General features: G+C 35.4%; 1 protein-coding gene across 6 annotated transcripts in view; it reads left to right on the plus strand.

Annotated features, from left to right (window-relative positions):
* Positions 1–23,205, plus strand: part of PTPN4 (protein tyrosine phosphatase non-receptor type 4) — a 207,872-nt gene that overhangs the window by 84,025 nt on the left and 100,642 nt on the right. For 3 of the 6 annotated variants that reach the window (XM_032840891.1, XM_032840893.1, XM_032840890.1), the window contains exons 4-9: positions 10,641–10,683; positions 10,761–10,860; positions 15,193–15,237; positions 15,503–15,555; positions 15,924–16,044; positions 20,112–20,199. In XM_032840891.1, the coding sequence (XP_032696782.1) occupies positions 10,641–10,683; positions 10,761–10,860; positions 15,193–15,237; positions 15,503–15,555; positions 15,924–16,044; positions 20,112–20,199 (450 nt within the window). The remainder of the gene's footprint in view (positions 1–10,640; positions 10,684–10,760; positions 10,861–15,192; positions 15,238–15,502; positions 15,556–15,923; positions 16,045–20,111; positions 20,200–23,205) is intronic. The other 3 variants (XM_032840895.1, XM_032840896.1, XM_032840892.1) reach the window with 2 other exon arrangements.

The raw sequence follows: 23,205 nt of genomic DNA on the forward strand, positions 1-23,205 counted from the left end.
TTGCTAAAATGCTGGCTTTTATTTCACATATCTCAGTATATCTCATATTTTATATTTCATCTGCTTTACTGTCATATCTTCGTTAAGCTTTTACCACCTATTGTATAAACCTCTTTGGTACTCTGCTGAATGTTGGATTTTTGTTTCTGGTCTCCTTTAACCCTGTTCCATTTTAGGAGGGAATGACAGATTTGGGGTGCAGAAAAGTGTTTCAGAGAGAAATCAGCATCATGTGTAATGGTCCAGAGTGAGGAATGAGGAATGTTGAATTTGAGGACCAGAAAGAAAATTTTAATCATCAGTGGAATATAGAGCAAGGGGAAAAAGTGGGCCTAAGATGAAGTTTGGGTATGCCAGATCATGGAATATTTTTTAATCTGTAAGATTATACTCACCTAAAGATTTATTTATACAAGTTACATAAGACTTTTATTTTAGACATACCACCCTGGTTACAGTGTGGCCAGTGGTATATAGAATTGCAAACTGAAGATTTTGGGAGATGGCATCCTCCTGGCATCAGAAAGCAAGGCAAAGAGTATCTTTGTTATCCAATTTCAAGTAGATACCCTACTTCTGGTTCCCTTACTCTCTTGTTTAATTTCATTTCATTTTTCATTTTCATTTCATTTATTTGTGTGTGTGTCTGTGTGAGAGAGAGAGGGAGAGACATTGTTCCATGGATTGCTTTAAGGTAAGCTTTCACACATTTTGAAATGCTGTGTTTATATTATTTAAAAATATTTAAGCATCCTATTTTGAAAAGCATAATGTTTCTGTACCAAGATGGCAAACTGAGTGTACATTACTAGCATGTATTCAACTTACTGTGGGGACGCCTGGGTGGCTCAGTTGGTTAAGCATCTGCCTTTGGCTCAGGTCATGATCCCGGGGTCCTGGGATTGAGCCCAGCATCCCGCTCCTGGCTCAGTGGGGAGCCTGCTTCTTCCTCTCTCTGCCTGCTGCTCCCCCTGCTTGTGCTCTTTGTCAAATAAATAAATAAAATCTTAAGAAAAAACAAAACAAAAAATGAAGGTACGGAGAAGTGAAATAACTTTTTCAAGATCATGAAGTTAGTGAATGGATGGAGTTCCAGGGGTGTTCCTAATTCAGTGGTGAGCAAGGTGTGGTTGGGGAGCAGGGTAGGGAGGCTGTGGAGACTTAAGGGGATTGTTGGGAGGAGGTCTGCTGTAGAAGCAGGGAGGTGGGTCAGCTCATTCCCTACCCACAGGCCATGTGGTAAACAATTAGTAATATTTACCCCTAAGTTTACCATGTGTGAGTGCTTGAATTAGAGAGGCAAGTCAGTGTCCCAAAGGACTCGTGACACCCAGTGAAATGGAAAAAACTGCCTTTCACCAACTACTAGAGTCAAGCTGTATATCCTGTCTCTTCTCCACAGACACGTAAAAATTTCATAAAGGAGATTGCAGGGAATTTTAGCCTTAAAAATAAGCACTCAACAAAATAGATACCAACATTTGAGGAAAGCCTACAGAAAGAGAACCACTGAAGTCAGCAAATTTTACACTTACGGAAATGGGAAATATGTAAAATAGAGATAATGGAAATATTTATAAAATATTTATAAAAATGTATAAAAATAGAAGTAGTGTCATTCTTAGTTAATGTGGAGATGATGTGAATTTTTATATGGAAAGCACTTAGAACATGATTGAAGCATAGTAAATACTTGATAAATAATAATTTATCAGCAAACAAATGAAAAGGATTCTAATTTACTTTGGCATGATTAGAGAGGGTATTGTATCCATGCAAAAGGAACAATGAAGGATTTTGGAAATTAAAAATATGATTGTCACAATGAAAAGCTCATTGGTTAGGTTAGGATAAATAGAGTTGCAGAAGACAATGCTTCAACATTAATAGGAGCAACAAATAAGACAAGCACAAAATATTTTAATAATAAAACAGGTTTTATCAGTCAATCCTATAACCTCCTTATTTTTTTTAAATACTACATTTTGGAAGATACAAAATTAACTTACAAGTGTGAGACATTTTGAAGATTTAACAATAGACTCTATGAAGGGAAAAGAATGAGCAGTTAATTTTGAGAAGACTAAACAGAACTTCAGGCCTAAATTGAAATTCCTTCAGAATTTGATAGAGTTGATGATAAAGTACTCATCCCTAACAGCCATTTCTTCTTTTTATTTAGATATAATTAACATGTAACATTATATTAGTTTTAGGTGTAGAACATAATGATTCAATATTTGTATATATTATGAAGTGATCACCACAATAAGTAATAGTTACCATTCACCCATGTAGTTACAATTTTTTTCCTTGCGATGAACTTTAAAGATCTGTTCTCTTAGCAACTTTCAAATGTACAATATAACTATCATTAATATAAAATTTGTACTGTATGACTCCCTTTACCATTTCACACCTACCCTGTGCACCACCTCTGGCAGCCACTTTTCTCTGTATATAGGAGTTCAGCATTTTGGTAGGGTTTTGGTTTTGGTTTTGGTTTTGGTTTTGGGTTTTTAGGTTCCACTTGTAAGTGAGATCATAATTGTATTTGTTATTCCCTGTCTGATTTATTTAGCGAAATGCCCTCGAAAGTCCACAGAAGTTGTCACAAATGACAAGATCCCCTTTTTTATGGTTCAGTAATATTCCTGTGTGTGGACACACATGTGCGTGCATGTGTAAACATACTCCATCTTTTTTATCCATTCATCAGTGGACATTTAGGTTGCTTCTGTATCTTGGCTATTGTAAAGTAATGCTTCAGTGTTCACAGGTATGCAGATATCTTTTCAAATTAGTGTTTTTGCTTCCTTTGGATAAATACCAGAGTGGAATTGCTGGATCATATAGGAGTTGTTTTTAATTTTTTGAGGAACCTCCATACTGTTTTCCACAATGGCTGCCACAGTTTACATTCCCACTAACAGTGGAACAGTATTCCTTTTTCCCTACATCCTCACCAACACTTGCTCTTTCTTGTTTAAGGCTGATATTTTCTTACTGATTTTCTGTCTGGATGATTTGCTTTTGGATGAAAGTGAGATAGTAAAGTCCTCTACTGTCAGGCGCCTGGGTGGCTCAGTCGGTTAGGTCATCTGTCTTCGGCTCTGGTCATGATCCAGGGTCCTGAGTCAAGTCCCAAATCTGTGCTCCCTGCTCAGTGGGGAGCCTGCTTGTTGCTCTCCTCCCCGCTCTTGCTGTCACTATCTTGGTCTCTCTCAAATAAATAAATAAAATCTTAAAAAAAAAAAAATTCCACCACTATCATTGTATTGCTGTCTATTTCTTCCTTTAAGTTAATACTTGCTTTATATGTTTATGTGCTCTGTTAGGTGCATAAATATTTACAAATTTTATTTCTTATTGAATTCACCCATTTATCTTTCTATAATAACTTTGTCTCTTACTGTAATCTTTGTGTTAAGGTCTGTTTTGTCTTATGTAAGTATAGCTACCAAGCTTTCTTTAGGTTTCCATTTGTATGTGATGTGATTTGAATGTGGGGTTTGGAGATTATGGCCAAGGAAGAATTCTTAAGACATCACTGGTGCAAAAAGGTGGTTTTAGTAAAGCACGGGGACAGGGTCTGTGGGCAGAAATAACTGCTACCCTGGGATTGTAAGGAACAACTGATTATACAACTGATTATACTTTGGAATTGGGGGACAAAGGGAAGTTTCAAAAAGGAATTTCATAGACTAAAGAAGACTGACAGGATCCTGGAGGCCTAGTCAAGCTAAGATTGTTTTTCCATCTAGCAAAGCATTAACATTAAGACAGTTTGGAGTTTCCTGGAGGAATGTCATACTCTGCCTGCCTCAAGTATTTGTTAGTGAGCTGCAGGTTATAAGAAAATTAAAAAAAATTTTTTTAAAGATTTTATTTATTTGATAGAGATCACAAGTAGGCAGAGAGGCAGGCAGAGAGAGATAAGGAAGCAGGCTCCCTGCTGAGCAGAGAGTGCAATGCGGGGCTCAATCCCAGGACCCTGGGATCATGACCTGAGCTGAAGGCAGAGGCTTTAACCCACTGAGCCACCCAGGTGCCCCAGAAATTTAATTTTATATGTATTTCCTTCTGCCTTTTCTCCCCACATCACATGGAATACCATTTTCCGTCTCATCACCTTCTGTCTGTATATCCTTAACATATGAAGTGAGTCTCTTGTGGGTAGCATATAGATAGATGTGTCTTATTTTCTTTGCAATTTGATGATTTTTTTTTAGTAGTGATACATTTAGATTGCTTTCTCTTTACCGTTTGTGTATTTACTGTAGGTTTTTGCTTTGTCGTTACCATGAAGCTTACATAAAGCAACTTATATTTTTAAGTCTCTTAAGTTGATAACAACTTAAGTTTCAACACATCCTAAACCTCTACATTTTTACCCTCTCACCATTTTATGTTTTTGATGCCACAGTTTACATCTTTTTACTTTGTGCGTCCATTAACCAGTTATTGTGGTTATAGTTATTTTTACTAGTTTTATCTTTTAACCTTCATACTGGCTTAATATGTAATTAATCCACCACCTTTATGACATTAGGTTATTTTGAATTTTACTATGTATTTACTTTTACCAGTGAGATTTATACTTTTCTGGTTTTCTGTTACTAATTAGTGCCCTTTCATTTCTGTTTAAAGAAGTACCTTTAACATTTACCCAGTGGTGATGAACTCCCTTAACTTCTGCTTGTCTGGAAAACTCTTGATCACTCCTTCAGTTGTGAAGGGCAGTTCTGCCATATAGAGTATTCTTGGTTGTCAGTTTTTTTTTTTTTTTTTAACCCCATTCAGCACTTTAAATAAGCCATTGTCTTCTGGCCTGCAAAGTTTCTGCTGAAAAATCTGAGAGTCGTACAGGATTTCCCTTTTACGTAACAAGTTGTTTCCTTCTTGCTGCTTTTAAGATTCTCTCCTTGAAAAAAAATGTGCCTTACAGTGTGTCTCATTGGGTTCCTCTTATTTGGAAACTTCTCAAAACCTCTCTGAGATTTTTGAATCTGTTTGTCAATTTCCTTGGTTGTCAATTTCCTTCCCCCAGGTTAGGATAGCTTTCAGCCATTATTTCTGCAGGTAAGTTTTTTGCTCATTTCTGTCTCTTTTCTACTCCTGGGAGCCCTATGATATGAATACTGAATGGATAGATTTTGTTGCATGAGTCCTTTAAGCTGTCTGTACTCATTTTCATTGTTTTTTTTTTTTCCTCTTTGCTCTTCTTATCGTTGAGTTCTACTATCTTATCTTTGAATTCACTGATCTTTCCTCTGCTTCATTTAAGTCTTCTGTTGAACCCCTTTAATGTATGTTTCAGTTTAAATATTTGTGTTCTTCAGTTCTGTGACTTCTTTTTGGTACTTTCTTATATTTTCTGTCTCTTTGTTGAAGTTCTCACTGTGTTCATCAATTCTTCTCTTAAGCTTGGTGAGCAACTTTATGATTATTATTTTGAACTCTTTATCAGGTAAATCACTTCATTAAGGTCTTTTTTTGATGCTTTCTCTTTTTCTTTTGTTTGAAAATATTCCTCTGATTTTTCATTTTGCTTTACTTTCCATGTTTGTTTCTGTGCATTAGGTAAATCAGTCACCTCTGCCAGTCTCAAAGAAATGGCCTTGTATTGAACCTTATCATTCACCCCTGCCCTAGCTTGTGCCTGTTTTATTTTTAGTGGCTCCCAGTAGTTAAAGGTGTGCCAAGACCTGTCAGTGTCTCAAAGGGGAGCATCTCAGTGAGCACCTAGATTCAGGCTGATTGGGAAGCAGTACCCTCCACAGCAGCTTTTAAAGTGTGCAAATATGCCTCTTTTAGGGGAATACTGGGAGGTGGGCTTTTCTGTCTGCTCCCTCCGTTCGGAGCCCTGGAGTGATAGGCATTTAAGAACTGTTTTTTGTTTGCTTCTGTCCCCCTTTCACCTGTGAGCCCAAGCCCTTCTGGCCCTCAAAGCCAAACCATTGAAGGGTGTGTTCTCTGGGCAGCAGACACAAGCTCCTTTCTTAGCAACGCCAACAACTTGGGTGGGGCAAGAGAGTACAAAGACTGTACCACCCATCTTCCTTCCCTGGAGAATGCTTAAGTAAGTTCTTATATGTGTGCCAAACTGGAAGCCTTTCCCTAAGGCCAAATCTTCAACACAAGCAAATAGGCCTCTTTTACATAAAACTGTTTCTCAGTTTACTCTAGTTTGGAAGTTTTACGGTCACAGGCTCTAGTTGGCTATCAAAGCTGGAGGTTTGGGATGCTCATTTTTCAGGTGCAGATCTTAAAAGTTGGGGTGTCAGATGTGTGGTTCAAACCCTTTGCTCTGTAGGGAGAAACATGGGATTGCGAGTTCCCTCCTGATTGTGGGTTACCATGCTGGGTGTGGGGTTTATGGTGAGATTGTGTCTTGGCCTGTCCTTACCACTTTGATGTGAGTTTTTTCTCTTTCACCCAGTAGGAGAAAGTCATTCATCTAGTTTTGTGGGTTTTTTTTTCCAGAGGAAATAGTTCCATATTTAGCTTTTAGATTCAGTGTGTCCATGGGAGGAGGTGAGTTTAGGATTTTCCTACATTGCTATCTTGAACCAGAACCTCCCTATTAGCTATTAATACTTGGTAGATACTTGATAATACTTGATAAAAAGTTAAATATATAGTTATCATTTAAGCAAATAGTACCAATCCTAGACATACACTGGAGAGAGTTGAGTGACATGTTCAGACAAAAATTGTTCATGAATGTTTGTAGCAGTGTAATTCATGAGAGCCAAAAGATAGAAAAGGCCTAAATGGCAGCTATAAAATGAAATGAGGTACTATTAAATGCCACAACATGGATGGTCCTTGAAAACATTACAATAAATGAAAGAAATTAGATACAAAGGACCACCTGTTATATGATTACCTTCATATGAAACATCCAAAATAATGAAATCCATAGAGACAGTAAGTAGATTAGTGTTGCTAGGGGCTTTGGTGGGTGGGGGGTTACTGAGACTGACTGCTAATAGATATGGGATTTCTTTTTTGGGGTGATGTAAGTATTCTGGCATTTACTATTGATGGTTATACAACATAGTGAATGTACTCAAGTGCACTGAAGTATACATTTTAAGATGGTAAAATTTTATATTGTGTGAACTGTATCTCAGTATATAATTCTATATAAAATAATGCTGGGTCTGTGGTCATTTACAGTTTATATTTTGATAAATATTGCCCAGTTGTCCTATAGTGAGATGGTATAATTTTTATTCTCATGAGCTTTGTATATATACCTGTTTCCACATTCTTGAAGCCATTGTGGTATGGCATTCAAAGTTGTAATCCTTGCCAGTGTCTTATTGCTGAAAAATGAAAACCTAATGTAGATTACTTCTCTATTTCTCTAATTATGGTCAAGATTGAATATTTTTTCTTAAATGTTATGTATATTTCCTGTGAACTTTCTATTCTTACCCATTATCTGTATTCCTATTAGTATTGGGTTTTTTCTTACTGATTTGTAGAACTTATGTGTATGTTGTCTGTTTTTCCACTTTCTCTTTTGACTTAATGATGTGTTTTTACTAGGAACAGTATTTTTATTGTCCAATAGTGCTCATTGTAGCATTATTCCATCTTCATGGTTTAAGCCAAGAAACTAAATCCTATCTCTTTGACATCATTGATGAGGTCTGTTAAATTTCCCATTACTTATTATTGTACTCCTTCTAAGCTTTCTTAGCTTAATACATCTATTTGTGTATGTAAATGTGTTTGTATCTCTGATACTGTTTTAGAATATTTTACAGGAGTACTAAATGTGGAAGACAGGCTTTGAATAGATAACTCAAGCCCAAATTTTGATTATAAACAAGCATTAAAATGAATGTAGTATATTACTTTTTCTAGAAAACATGAAGAATAAAATCACTGTGATATAGATGGGTTGGAAGATGGGTAAATGGGTAGATATGCAGGGGGGAAACAAATGTGTTAAGTAGTGGTGAAAAACAGCTGATTATTGGGATAGAAGCAGACTGCCCCTCCAACCCCCACCCCTGTATCAATTGCTGAGTCATTCAGCAGGCTTAGTCGGTCTTTCATTAAAAAAAAAATTTTTTTTTTAAGATTTTATTTATTTATTTGACAGAGAGAGACACAGTGAAAGAGGGGAACACAAGCAGGGGGAATGGGAGAGGGAGAAGCAGGTTCCCCACCAAGCAAGGAGCCTGACACAAGGCTCGATCCCGGGATCCTGGGATGATGACCCCAGCCGAAGGCAGACGCCCAATAACTGAGCCACCCAGGCACCCCATCAAATTTTTTTTTAATACAAATTATATGTCAAGACTTGTGCCTATGTGCTGATTGTCTGCTTTGAATGAATCAGATTTTATCCCTTACCTCATGGAGTTGATAATCTAATGAAGGAGATGGGCAATAAAAAGGCAAAACAAATATTACGATTAAGAAAATGTTATAAAAGAAATTAATATCCCTTGCCTATTTATAGAAAATAACTAAAGAAGTCAGAGGTTTTTTTTTTTTGTTTTTTTTTTTTTTTAAGATTTTGTTTATTTATTTGACAGAGAGACAGCAAGAGAGGGAACACAAGCAGGGGGAGTGGAAGAGGGAGAAGCGGGCTTTCCGCTGAGCAGGGAGCCTGACTCCAGGCTTGATCCCAGGACACTAGGATCATGACCTCAGCTGAAGTCAGTTGCTTAACAACTGAGCTACCAAGGCGCCCTGGAAATAGGAGCTTTGTGATGTACTTCTGGTAGGGGGATCAGTGACAGCCAGTGAAGGCCTTTCTGAGGAGGTAGCATTTAAGCTGAGACTTAAAGGAAGTCAGCTATGAGAAATTTGGAGGACATTTTGTGCATAATGAAGCCTTCATTTGAAGACCCTAGGATGGCATCTGTGAGAAACAGATGAGAAGCCATTATGGCTGGAGCTTAGTAAGTTGAGGTAAGAAGTGATCATGTAAGCCTCTAGCAGGGACTTTGGACCTTGTGTTGAGAAATTATCAAGAGCTATTAAGCAAAGAAGTGACATGTTCTGAACGATTACTCTAGCTTTGTGATGGAGAATGAAGAAGAACATGGTAAGAAAACAAGCAGGGAGAGCAGTTAAGAGGCTATGGCCAGGGGCGCCTCGGTGGCTCAGACAGTTAAGTTTCTGTTGGTTTTGGCTCAGGTTGTTATCTTGGGTCATGGGATCGAGCCCCTTGTTAGGCTCTGCAATCAGCTCCAAGTCTGCTTGGGGACTCACTCTCTCTCTCTCTTCCTCCGCTTCTCCCCGCAGTGTGCATGTGCACACACACTCTCTCTAAAATAAATAAATCTTAAAAGCAACAACAACAAGAGGCTATGGCCAGAGCTATCCCAGACATAAAGATGGTGGCAGAGTGGATGGAGAACTGTTAAATTCAAGGTATAGTTGGAAGGAAGAATCAGCTGGATTTGATGTGTTGGTTGTTGTGGATAGTGGAAAGGGAAGATTTATGGATTATTCTCAGCCATTTGTTATTAAAATCTGTGTACTGTGCATGGAATCAAGTATGGGTGGTAGGAGTATTATGTATTATTATACATAATAATACATAAGTTGATACTAATGTGGTGCTTTGAAAATACTGCCACATCTAATACCCATTTTGGGCTGTTTAATTTTTTTTTTTTCTTTTTTTTACAAGTAGGCAGAGAGGCAGGCAGAGAGAGAGAGGAGGAATGCGGGCTCCCTGCCGAGCAGAGAGCCCGATTCAGGGCTCTATCCCAGGACCCTGAAATCATGACCTGAGCTGAAGGCAGAGGCTTTAACCCACTGAGCCACCCAGGTGCCCCTGGGTTCTTTAATTTTTTTTAACTGAAACATGTTGGCAGTCTGAATTTAGTTATACTTTTCTTAAAGTAGAGCTCAACTGGCATTCTGAAATGTTGAGGTTACTTAAAATTCTCACACCTAAACAAACAAACACACCTGCAAACTAAACATTATCTCTTAGAAAATCAGTGTGGGTTTGTTGTTGTTGGGCAAGGGGAGATAGTTTTATTTTTGAGGGAATAAGTAGAAGTTAGAAAGTTTTTCTTAAGAGTTGGGGTGCCTTGGTGGTTTAGTTGGTTGAATGTCTGACTCTTGCTCTCAGCTAGGTCTTAATCTTAGGGTTGTGAGTTCAACCCCGCATTGGGCTCTATGCTGGGTGTGGAGTCTACTTTAGAAAAAAAGGAAAAGAAAATCTTTCTCAAGAGTGTATTTTCATGACGGGTAGTTAGATTTTGTCTGAAGGAGAATGTAAGGTCAACTAGATTTTATGAAAGATACCAAGAATTCTAAAAACTTGCCACACTAATTATATAATATAGTGAAATTAACAGGACTCACTTCAGATGGCTATTATTAAGGATTTTTCTTTTAGGAAAAGAGGTTACTATACACTGTATAATTTCATGGGAAATTCAAATAAAAAACTCAGAGCTACCACAAATACATTCATTACTTTCTAGTGTAATTTTGCTATTCTTGGTATGAACATCTGTAAATTATTTTTTCCTAGAGTGTTTTCAAGATGCAGTTTTTACCATGGATCTTCAAATATTACAAATTTGCAAGAATTGATATATTATTTCCTCAAGGGAAAAGAAATCAGTTTTTATTTATTTATTTTTCAGCGGTGGCTGGATCCAAACAAACCAATAAGGAAGCAGCTAAAGAGTGAGCATACATATTTACTTGACATTTTACAAGTATACTTTCTAAAGGTAAAGGATTAATATAATCTGATTAATTAGAACTGCTTTTATTAATTCTAGGAGGATCTCCTTACAATTTGAACTTTAGAGTCAAATTTTTTGTAAGTGACCCCAACAAGTTACAAGAAGAATATACAAGGTGGGTTTATGGAGCATATTTTTCCTGAAAATATTGTCAGAGCTGTTACAAAATTTTGAAATTATTTAGGTAGAAATATTGTCATGGTGTGTAATTCTGATATTCCCAGTCATCACACAGAATGGATTATGGATCTTTCATGTTTCCTCTCCTCTTGGATGGCTGGGAGGGCTTTAAGAGATTGGAGGCCCAAGGCCACCCCATTCAGCCATGAGCAGCCTCCTGAACCATATGAAATTAGATTTTTCTACTTGTAAAAACATGGTTAAGAAGTACTGCTGTAACTACTTGAGGTAATCAGAAGATAATATAATTGTATCCAGGTGATGCTGCATAGTGAGAATTGTGTCTGCTTTTTTTTTTCATGTAAAAGCATATTCTCTTTGTTTTTTATTTCTATTGAGGAGAACGTAGAATTTGGAAAAATATGTAAAATATGCAACCATTATGTGTAATGGTCAACAGGTACCTTTTTTTCCTCTGAAAATAGAATCTGTAGTCCCCTTTTGCTAAGATTCAAAGTCTTTTATTTTTTTCCTTCATTCCTACCATTTTCCTTAGAAGTATAATTAACATACATTGTTGTTAGTTTCAGGTGAGCAGGTACCTTTTTTAAGGGATGTTGGCAGGGATTACACCAGTACACTTTTAAGTGCCCACTTTATTCTCCACCTTAAGTCTGCTCTTGACTCACAATCTGATTTTTCTTGTCACTTCCACTTGACAAAATGTACACAAGAATGACTCAGATGAGCATTGTGAAAGTGTATGAATGTTAGGTGAGCTGTTTAAGGTAAAACTGGGAATAATTACAGTGTGGTATCTGTACCTGAATCTTGTGTATTGCTTGAAAGACAGAATTAGTAATTAGGTTTTTTTTTAAAATGACTAAATGAAACATTAGCATATAAGACCTTCCATAAAAGTCTCATATAAGAATATCGGTCAGTGATTATATTCAGAATTACTCTAAAAGGTAGGTGCTAAATTAGCAATCTGTACTTAAAGCTACCTGTAGATAGGCTGGGAGATGTTACCGTGATGGCCATTGTTTAGAATACTGTGGTGATGTGAAGCAACAGAAGAATAAATTAAAGATATTTAGCTGTATCTGGCAATCCTCAGGTGTTTATAAAATAGGGTTTTCAGTAGACCAGGTAAGAAGAGTTAGATTGACATTCTTGAGAGTCCTTTTCTGTGTGTTTGTTGAGGGCAGGTTGTTAACCTTTTTTATAACAGAATTTAGGAATGTAGGCCTTGGATTAGGCAGTCCTAACATTCAAAACTAATAATATTTCCAGAGTAATTTATCTTGCAAAGCAAAGTTGTATTATATGAATAATCTTCAGTTTAATATTACAGCTCTTAATCAGTCAAGTTTTGTTAATTAAAATAACAAAATCTTTTATCATAATAAATAATTCTTAGTATTATGAAACTTTCCCTAATTTTGGCTTAACTTCAGGGAAACTACTGAATTAATGAAATTGTAAATTATAAAACATTTTTAATTACATTTTGCTATTTCCTGGTAAATGTAATCTGAAATCAAGTAGCAAAGTATTCCATAATCAGTATTTTTGTAATCAGAGTTTTAATGTAGAAGAAATAGTTGTAATTAAAAGACCAATAATTTAAAATTGGATTTCTAATGTTTTTAATATTTATGAAAAGTTTGTTAGCAAGCATTTAAAATACTGTCATTTGCAGCCATATTCATAATTTATTTCACTCAAAATAATATATTTGAATTTCTATAGAGCTTGAATGTGTTGATTCTTTTATAACCTGTGTTTAAAACATAGTCAAGGAATAAATGTATCTCAGTGATAATTAAGTCATAATATCTTCCTGAAGTAGAAGAAGGGAAAGCCAAGTTTGGTAGTAATCAAGCAATTACTTTGTGCTCAGTCTGTTGTCTAGAGTATTATTTTTGTTTTCACTCAAAATAATGTATTCTTTTGAAAGTCCTTTATGATAGAATGTCCTGGAGGCTTGTAACTGGTGGTATTTGGTAAAATGACTTTTTATTATATTACCATAGAGTATATCAGTGAATCTCTACCCTCACTACAGCTGAGACTCACTTAGGGGAGCTTAAAAACATACTGGTGCCTTGGTCATACCCCTGAGATACTCTGATTTAATTAGGTCTCAGATGGAACCTGTGCATAGACATTATTACAAACTTCCCAGGTGATTCTGTTAGGCAGGTTTAAGAAATACCCCTTTAAAATTTTAGTGCTTGATAGCCTTAATGCAGTGGTCATGATTAATAATATGACAACTTCAGCTGCATTTGCTAAATTTTAAGGACTAGTTTAAACCCACAAAATAGGAAGCATGCCACACCTCCTTACCTTGAGATTCCATTCTAGATAGTCGTATGAAAGAGTGGGCCTACAGAGCCTACAGGTCATTTGGTATTAGCAGGTGCTGGCATCCTTAGAATTGGAGTTTTCTCAGGAGTCATGACACTACAGATGACATTTCTTTGGTACCGTTTTTGTGCTTAGGTATACTCAGTATGTAAAAAGTGCTTATGGTATTGGTTATTGTCTGGATTAGAAAAGTTGTATTATTTTCACAGATTAAACATATCATTTCTATATTTACCTCAGACTTTTTAAACTATCTTAAAAGTCTTGCCATTTGCAATGACGTGGGTGGAACTAGAGGCTATTATGCTAAGCCAAATAAGTCAATCATAAAAGTTTTAATTGTCTTTAAAAATTGTGTTTTTATCACCTTATTTAGGGCCTATGGGATACACGTACTCGACAAGTGATATTCGTCGTTTTTTTACAAATATAGAAACGAAGGTTCAACCTTTAATTGATTTTCTAAAGAGCACTGGTTGGTTTAGCCAGGACTTGAATTTTGCTTTCCACTTCAGTTCTTACTGGGTGGTATATAAATAAAATTCAGCAGGCATAGGTATTATGTATATAAGAGTTACAGTATTATGTTAAGAATATAGATGCCTGGGGCGCCTGGGCGGCTCAGTGGTTTAAAGCCTCTGCCTTCTGCTCAGCGGGGAGCCTGCTTCCCTTCCTCTCTCTCTCTCTGCCTACCTCTCTGCCTACTTGTGATCTGTCTGTCAAATTAAAAAAAAAATGCTTATTAAAAAAAAAAAGAATATAGATGCCTTTTCAATCTTAACTATAAGATTTGTTCCTACCAGGAACCTTTAACTTTTAATTATGAAACCAAGTAACCTACGTAGAAATGTATTGTCTTAAATTGAATACGTAGGTAATATTTACAATATTACATATTAATTCTCACAGGGAGTTATGTACTTCATTAATATGTGAAGCCAAATATTTGTATCAACTTTTTAAAAAAAAAATTTAGGGACTATCTGATTCTCTGAAATCCTTAATTACATTTTTTGGTATTTTGAATATTGTCATGGAGCTCTTTAATAATTTTAATCAGCCTGACAATTGAAATTGTTAAACCTGATTTTTGATTCTTGGAGTATGTATACTTTTTTCAGTGGGATAAAACTAAGTCTTAAATTCCCTATTTAAGCATTTTTTAAAGGCACAAAATTTGGTCTTATGCCAGTGTCACACAGCACAGATGACTTCTTGCAAGCATTGACATATCTCGGAGGGAATGATTTACTAGTGGGGACAGGAAGACAATACCATCTTATAAGCAATATCAGCATTCTTTTTAATAGAAATTTATATTTTTGTTGGTTTTAAAGGACTTTAGGTACTTGGCAATTCTGATAGTAGGGAAGGGAGCTTAAGTTTTTTGTTTTGTTTTGATTCTGATCATAAAGAGCTTTCTTAAATCAAATGAAAATGGAATGGTCCTTTTCTACATTTAGCAGCTTCCAGCAGCATAATGATAAGATGACCATACCTGTCTTTGCACCTCGCATTCTGTCTCTGCAGAAAGGATGACTTTCTCCACTTGATCTCTAGTGCATTGCTACTGTCAGCTCTCCTATGTCTCTGACTCAAGTTTCGATTGCCCAGTTCTAATTTCTGCAAACACCAATCTTCAGAGTATTCTCCCTAATCTTTCTCAGTCACATAACTCTTTAAAGATCTTGAGTTTTTATAATAGAAGCTAGCGGAAACAAGTTATTTGAAGTACAGAATTTCATTTATCAAAGAATTTTAAAGATTAGGATTCATGAAGTTATGAAAACTTATTTAAAAATATCTTTACATGTGCTAATATGTAGATTATAAAAGCAAATATTTAAATATTTCAATTTTATTAGTTAATATAAGTATACAATTTTTAAACCCTGAATGTTGTGATTACAGTAAATGCTAAATGCCATCTCTTGCTCTTTTTTTTTTTAAGGTACCAGTATTTTTTGCAAATTAAACAAGACATTCTTACTGGAAGGTGGGCTATTTTTAAATTTTTAATAATGGACTTTGAAAGTACTTTTAATTGTGTATTACTTAAGTAACTCATGATCATTGCAAACAAAGTATCTATTGAAAGATGGTTACATGCATTATGAATTTTTTTCATCAAATAAGTTCATTAGTTAATAGTTAAAAATGTAAGTCATGGAACTTCATATGTGAATAGTATATAAATTACAGTGCTTTTGAAATTATTGTGTTTAACCTTGGGTTATGTATTTTCTGTTTTGTTTTATTAGATTGCCCTGTCCTTACAATACTGCTGCCCTTTTGGCTTCATATGCTGTTCAGTGTAAGTCTGAATCCTCTCTTGAGTCACGTAGCCTGTGATTGCATGGTCTATGTTGAAAATACAGGGCCTTTAATACAAGAGTTCTTTAGACATAAGTTACTATACAGAAAAAAGTGATTGCAAAGGAAATATAATAGAAATTCAGCTAGTTAGCAATTACTTAGATTTCTGGGAAAAAAGTTCTTCTACATTGTTTGAAACCTAGAAGAATGTTAAGTGTGTTGTTATAACTTGATTACATGGTAGCTAGCAGTTAAACAAATATTTTACTTCCAGAAATATAATGGAATTCACGACGTTGCTGTTTTGGCTATTAGAATTAGAAAATGTGTTTATTAAATTGTGACTACTTTCCTTCCATGTAATAGCTGAACTTGGAGACTACAATCAGTCAGAAAACTTGCCAGGCTACCTCTCAGATTATTCTTTCATTCCTGACCAACCTCAAGATTTTGAAAAAGAAATTGCAAAATTACATCAGCAACATACGTAAGGATTTGTTTATTTTTCTGCTTATTTCATAAACTTCCCAAGCGCATCTTTTCTAGAGAAATGTTTCAAATTATTTCTAATGTGATTGTTATATTTAATTAATACAGAACAGTTTACTATTATGTAAAATTTTAGGATTAATGTAAGGAAATGTGGGTTTTCTATACTAAAAAAAAATCATTGCTAATTTCATAGAATTATATGAGGCTTTCTTTCATTTCTAGTGAGAACCACAAAACTATGTAAACAAATTTTCTATTGGGGTGCCTGGGTCACTTGGTTGAACCTCTGACTCTCAGTCTCAACTCAGGTCTTGATCTCAGGGTTGTGAGTTCAGGCCCCATGTTGGGCTCCAAGCTGACATGGAGCCTACTGAAAGAAAGAGGGGTGGGGGAAGGAGGGAAGGAAGGAAAGAAAGAAGTGTGGGAGGGAAGCAGGACACGGAGGGAACGAAGGAGAGGGAGGGAGGGAAGGAAGGAAGTTAAGAAAAAAATTGCTATTATGTAAAGTTGACAGTTCTTTAAGTAGGAATTTTAGAATAATAGTATTATGTTCACAGATCAGTTGTTATAGATCAGTCTACTTAGTAATCCTTTCTTAGTTTTTAGCTATGTGAAAGGAATCATTTGTTGGGTAATGAGCCAAGAGGAAAAAAGTAACCTGATGTAATATTAAGTTAATAATTAAAAGTCCTTTAATAAGTAGAACTTTTTCATTCATAACAATATTCAACTTTGATATTTTGTGATTCTTAATTTTCTGTGACATAATTTGTTTCAAGAAGAGATTTTTTGCATTGAATAGAAAATAATATTGTTTATTGGTTTACTCTTGCTTTAACATGCAATTCAAAATGCTCAATGGTGGGACTAAGGCAGTGTTGCTCATCGGCTAAGAAAAAGTTTGAACTAGAGAGCCAGATGCCTAGTCTGAAATTCTGGTTAAGACAACTTAACTATCTTACAATCTTGGCCACATTGGTTTCTATCTCTGTTTCTGTATTTTGTTATATGTAAATTGGAGGTAATAAAAGTATCTATCTCTGGAGTTAATGTAAGGATTAAGTGAGTTTATGTATACAAAGTACTCAGAACAGTGCCCAGCACATTAGGTAAGCATTAAAGAAATATTAGTTCTTAATATTAAGAAACTTAACTTTCATTTGGTAATGGCCCATATATCTAAAACAGGTTGGCAAGCTTGCCCACTGCCTATTTTTGTGTGGCCCATGAGCTAAGAATGATCTGTACACTGTAACTGTTTGAGAGAAATACAAAAAGAGGAATAACATTCTGTGGCATGTGAAATTTTAAGAAATTCCAATTTGGTGTCCATATATGAACACTTATCGGAGCATAGGTTCCCTTATTTGTCCTCATATCTGTGACTGCTTTCATTTAGCAGTGGAGTTGAGTAGTTAAATAGCGAGACCGTGTGACCTGAAAGCCCAGAGTATTTACTGCTCAGCTCTTTTCAATAACAATTTGCTGACCTTCAATCTAAAATAAGACTAAAAAGATGAGAATTTCGGTAGACTGGCCTAATGTTGGTGAGGGGGCTGTTTGGTCTAACAGAAAAAATGCCATTTATAATAAAAGTTTTACACATAGTATATCCAAATCAAGCATTTAAAGATAAACCAAATTTTTTAATAAATTTGCCAGTAATGGAAAAATCCCTTCCGTAAGGAAAAAGTTTGACAAAATATTGGTTATATATTATATTTGGTTTAAAGAAATGATTCCTCAGATCATTAAACAAAAAATAGAATCATCCAGTTTAACTGAGGAATAGGGTGTGGGGTGGGGAGGTAGAGTATTTGTTTAACTTCATTGAATTTTACAGAAAATTGAGGTATATGTGCTTGTTTTAGGAATCCCATTTTTAATGATTTTAATTGGCAGGCTGTTGGCTTCCTTTTCTGGTATCATTAGTGAGTGAAAGGTTGATATGTTTGTAATTTTGTAATTTGTTGTTTTGGCTCTGCTGTAGTCTAATAATATCAGATAACAAAAGTTGTTAGAAGCATATATAATATAGGAGTAAATCTGTTTTGAAAGCCTTTGCTAGAGCAGTAGTTCTCAAACTTGTGTTCATAAGAAATCACCTGGGACATTTCTTAAATATAAACAATTTGGATGTCATCCTTTCTATATCAGATTGTATACAGCAGTACTTCTAAGCCTGTCTTTGTTGAAAGACTGATTTTTCCCCAATCTGTCATGGAATGAAACTTCTGAAAGATATAATAAAATTGAATTACTAGGAAAGTAGAATAGACAGAGACATAAAAAATTACAAGTCTTTGTTTTTCTTATTAGATTCGATAGACTTGAAATTACTCTGCCAGAATGCTATGAAATATAAAAGACTCTGACTCTCTCCGTTTCTATACGTGTTATGAATCAACACATGACTGTACACCATACTCTAAGAAGCACTACTTTGGAAGTTATCTCAAAATTTGCATGTTTTAGCAGCAACTGTGTGATTTAAATGCAGATAAAGTATATGGACCAAATTCTGAAATTTTTGAAAAAAACTTCTTTTAAAAAGTCAGAGAGTAAATGACTTTATCAGCCATAAGAACAGCTAGGGATATTTATTTATTGATTTTATTTATTCATTTATTTATTTATCTATTTTAAAGATATTTTTAAAAAAGATTTTATTTATTTGACAGAGATCACAAGTAGTCAGAGAGGCAGGCAGAGGGTGAAAGCAGGCTCCCTGCTGAGCAGAGAGCCTGATGTGGGGCTTGATCCCAGGACCCTGGGATCATGACCTGAGCCTAAGGCAGAGGCTTTAACCCATTGAGCCACCTAGGTGCCCCTATTTTAAAGATTTTATTTATGTATTCGCCAGAGAACAAGGGAGAGAGAGACAGCAAGCATAAGCAGGGGGAGCTTCAGGCAGAAGGAGAAGCAGACTGCCCGCATAGCAAGAAGCCTGAAGTGGGACTCAATCCCAGGACCCTGGGACGATAACCTGAGCTGAAGGCAGCCACTTAACCAGCTGAGTCACCCAGGCGTCCCAAATAGGGACTTATAAAACCTCGTCCTTTTTTTTTTTTTTTTTTTTTAAATATAGTTGCCAGTTATACAGTTATATTCATTTCAGGTGTATAACATAGTAATTCAGCTAATCTGTCCCTTATGCTACACTCACAAATGTAGCTACCATCTGTTACCATACAATGCTTTTGTAATACCATTGACTATATTCCCTATGCTGTGCCTCGTGCTTCCTCATGATTATTAACTCATTCTAGATCTGGAAGCCTGTATCTCCCATTCCCTTTCATCCATTTTTGCCTATCCCCTTTGGCAACCATCAGTTTTTCTTAGTATTTCTGAGTCTGTTTCTGCTTTTTGTTTCTTAATTTTTTAGATTTCACATATAAGTGAAATCATATGGTGTTTGTCTTTCTTAGTCTGACTTATTTCACTTAGTATAATATCCTCTAGGTCCTTTTGTTACAAATGGTAAGATCTCATTCTTTTTTATGGCTGAATAATATGTATGTAAACCACATCATATCCATTCATCTGTCAGTGGATGCTGACTTGCTTCCATATCTTGGCTGTTAATAAATAATGCTGTAGTAAAGATAGGGGTACATATATATATATTTTTTGAATTAGTGTTTTCATTTTCTCTGGGTGAATACCCATTAGTGGAATTACTAGATCATTTGGTATTTTTAATTTTTTGAGGAACCGCCATACTGTTTTCCACAGTGGCTACACTGGTCTGCATTCCCACCAACAGTGCACAAGGGTACCTTTTTCTCCACATCCCCTGGTGCGTTCTGGAAAATAAAATATTCTACAAAATATAATATTTCTGGAAAATAAAATATTCTACAAAATAATGATTTGTGTCCTGAAAATGTATTCTCCAGGTAAGTTAGATCTTACTATGCAGAACTAAGAGGAATAGTCATGCATGGTGTATTATAAAAGGTTCAACTAGAATGCTAAAATTTTTCTGGGTAAATAAGCTTTTTTTCTAATTTGGCCATATTTGTGGTTGGTTTAATTTTAAACATAATGTCTTTACAGAGGTTTATCTCCTGCAGAAGCAGAATTTAATTACCTGAACACAGCACGTACCTTAGAACTCTATGGAGTTGAATTCCACTATGCAAGGGTAAGTAAAGAGAACTAATTTGATGTTGTTGAGTTAGGCTTCGTTTACTCAGTATGAAAGTTTTTATTTAATGCGCTGTTAGGATTAAGCAAATGGAATAACTAGTGAGTGCTGCCAACATAGTTGCACCGAATAGAAGTATTTTCACAATCACTTAAGATTTAATACCTGAAGAGAGGAGGAATGGTTGAAGTGGGTTTTTTCATGTTATTTTTCTTCAAGCTAGTGTTCTATGTTATAAAGGTAATTTTTGCAGACCATAAGAGATAATAAAACTATATAGAAAAAGTAGAGTTTTTTGCATTCATCATCATTATAAAAGATGCTTTCACCTCAGTGAGGCTTGTGTTGTTTTCATCATTTGGTGACATCATTATAAATTTTTATTTATAAAGCACAGAATGAAATATATTAACATACTTTGGTTGTGTTTCTCCTCTGCCACAAATCCCTTTATTAAGATGGATTTTACAGTCATTGGCTTCTTTCACACAGCACTCTGTAACAACTTCTTTATTGTGTCGAACTTTGTTGCTTCCAGAAACCCTTTTCTGCTGTTGTCGGCATATTTCTAAGTGGCTATCCTTCATTTGTGTGTCTCTAACTAGATTCCTGTCATGATCTCTTCATCAAGAGGTTATAGTTCTTTAGAAGTACCTGGAGTACAGCTTTTCTACATGACCAGTGAAAAGTGGAATTATGCGTAATCACTGGTTGAATTGGTAATAGGTTTTATATTCTCTTTGGGACAAATTGCCAGGCCTAATAAGAATAACAGCCTAAAAGGGAGTTAAGTTTTCCTTAGATAGATATTTTAAATTTATTTTAATGTACACATTCAGTGTTCTGTTCCATGAAGTAGTTTTATTGTTGAGGGCCTCACCTGCCCATGTTCTTCTAGAGAGGAGTATTAATTCTTACATTTCACAAAGCTTATGTCAGTCCCTTCTTTAAAAAACCAAATGACTTGCTTTCCTCACCTGACTGTATCTGGTAATTCTGAATGCTTATAACTTGGTAATCTGTCTGATTCCTATTAAAATGTGTAGGTAAGGCTCTCTTGAACTTTTTGTTTTCTTTAAAATGTGCTCCATCCCCACTCAATCCCTGTTTGGGGGTTGTTATATTTTAACATAGTTCTCCAAGATGTAACATAGTGTTCAATATTTGTATAACTCGATTTTGTTTTTTTATCATTATAAAGTTTAAAACTGTGGAGCTTTACATATGTGAAGTAAACTATGGTTAACAATAAAAAGACCACTAGGGGCTCCTGGGTGGCTCAGTGGGTTAAGCCTCTGCCTTAGGCTCAGGTCATGATCTCCAGGTCCTGGGATCCATCCCCGCATAGGGCTCTCTGCTCAGCGGGGAGCCTGCTTCCCTTCCTCTCTCTCTGCCTGCCTCTTTGTCTACTTGTGATCTCTCTGTTGTGAAATAAATAAATAAAATCTTTTTTAAAAAAAATTACTAAATTCAGTCATTTTAGTTCTTAGCAGTTTTGTAAAGGTAGTGTACTTTGGTGTCTGATCTCACTGACTGCTATCAGTGAAGTACAAAGAGTGTTAAGACTTTTCTTTTTTAATTTAAGTGACATGCTGGATCTCCTACATAATTAACAATGTTATTTATTGATTTGATTAAGGATTTTTGATTTGATTTGATTGAGGATTTGATTAGGATTTTTGTTGTTGTTTAAATTACTAGATTATAAAACCCTTTCTAAGAAGGCCATAAATGTAGAGTAACATTAAATTAATTTAAATTTTAAGTGATCAAAGGTATTTAGAAATGTATTTGTACTGATAAGAAATGCCAGGAAAGGATGTTTCTATTGTGTGTGGATACCAAGAACTCAAGAGGAAAACATGCAGATGTTCATTGAATGTGAAGGGAAATTTTACAACACCCTGAACAAAAAGGAAAAGGAAAAAAAAAAGTGGAAGGGAGAGTAAACATAAAGAGAATACTTAAGTTTTAACTCACTGTCACAAGTGAAAGTGTGTTTGAAATAATATTTTATTTGGAAAAATTAGGTAAGATGTTTTCTGACTGCCTTCAAAATGTAGATTGAAAATCAGAAAGTAGAAAGTTATTTATAGCAATCTGCAAAATATAAACAGGGTTTAGAGCATTCATTGAGGTGGGTCTGATAGGTGCCTTCCACAGTGTTGGTGCTAAAGGTTGCTTAGTGAGAAAAACATCAATTATTCCTGCCCTCATGGAGCTTGCAGGATGGTGGGGGAGAAGGAAATGGAGCATGTATTGACAATTAAATATGTGAAGACATGAAGGGAAAAGTACAGAATACTGTGGGATTATATGACAGAATATCTAATCCAGCCTGGGAACAAAAAGTAAGGAAGGCTTTTTAGAAGAAGTAATTTATTGAAGCCAAAAGAATGAATAAGAATTAGCCAAGAGAGTGGTTTTCACTGTGGACCATCAGTATGAATAAAGACCTGAAATCAAGAGAGATCATGGCATATTTGAGAAAATAAGAACATTTTGTATATCTAGAAGATTATGAATAAGGGAAAAGGAAATATAGAGGAAAAAGAAGAATGAAAACTTCAGGATAAAAAGGAGAGAAAGATTTGGGGGGAGAAAAGGGGGTATTTTGTTTTTTAAAATAACGTAGTATTTGGGTTTTGGTTTTGTGTGTGTGTGTGTGTGTGTGTTGTGTAAGTTTTAGCACATGTGTAGATTCATGTAACCACCACCACATAGTCCATTACCCCAAAATCTTGCTCGTGCTACCCCTTTGTAATCTAACCTCCTTCCCCCGATCCCTGGCAACCACTGGTCTATTCTCTGACCTCCATAGTTTTATCCTTTCTGCCATGTCTCATAAACGGAATCCTTTGTTATGTAACCTTCTGAGATTGTTTTTTTACAGTAATATATTTGAGATTTATCCAAGTTACTGTGTTTTTCAGTAGTTAATTCCTTTTTGTGTGTAGTCATTCACCCATTGAAGATCTGGATTGTTTCTGGTAGTTGTGTTTC

This window comes from Lontra canadensis, unplaced genomic scaffold, assembly GCF_010015895.1.
Source record: "Lontra canadensis isolate GAN:19392208 unplaced genomic scaffold, GSC_riverotter_1.0 scaffold117, whole genome shotgun sequence".
In the NCBI taxonomy this organism is placed as follows: Eukaryota; Metazoa; Chordata; class Mammalia; order Carnivora; family Mustelidae; genus Lontra; species Lontra canadensis.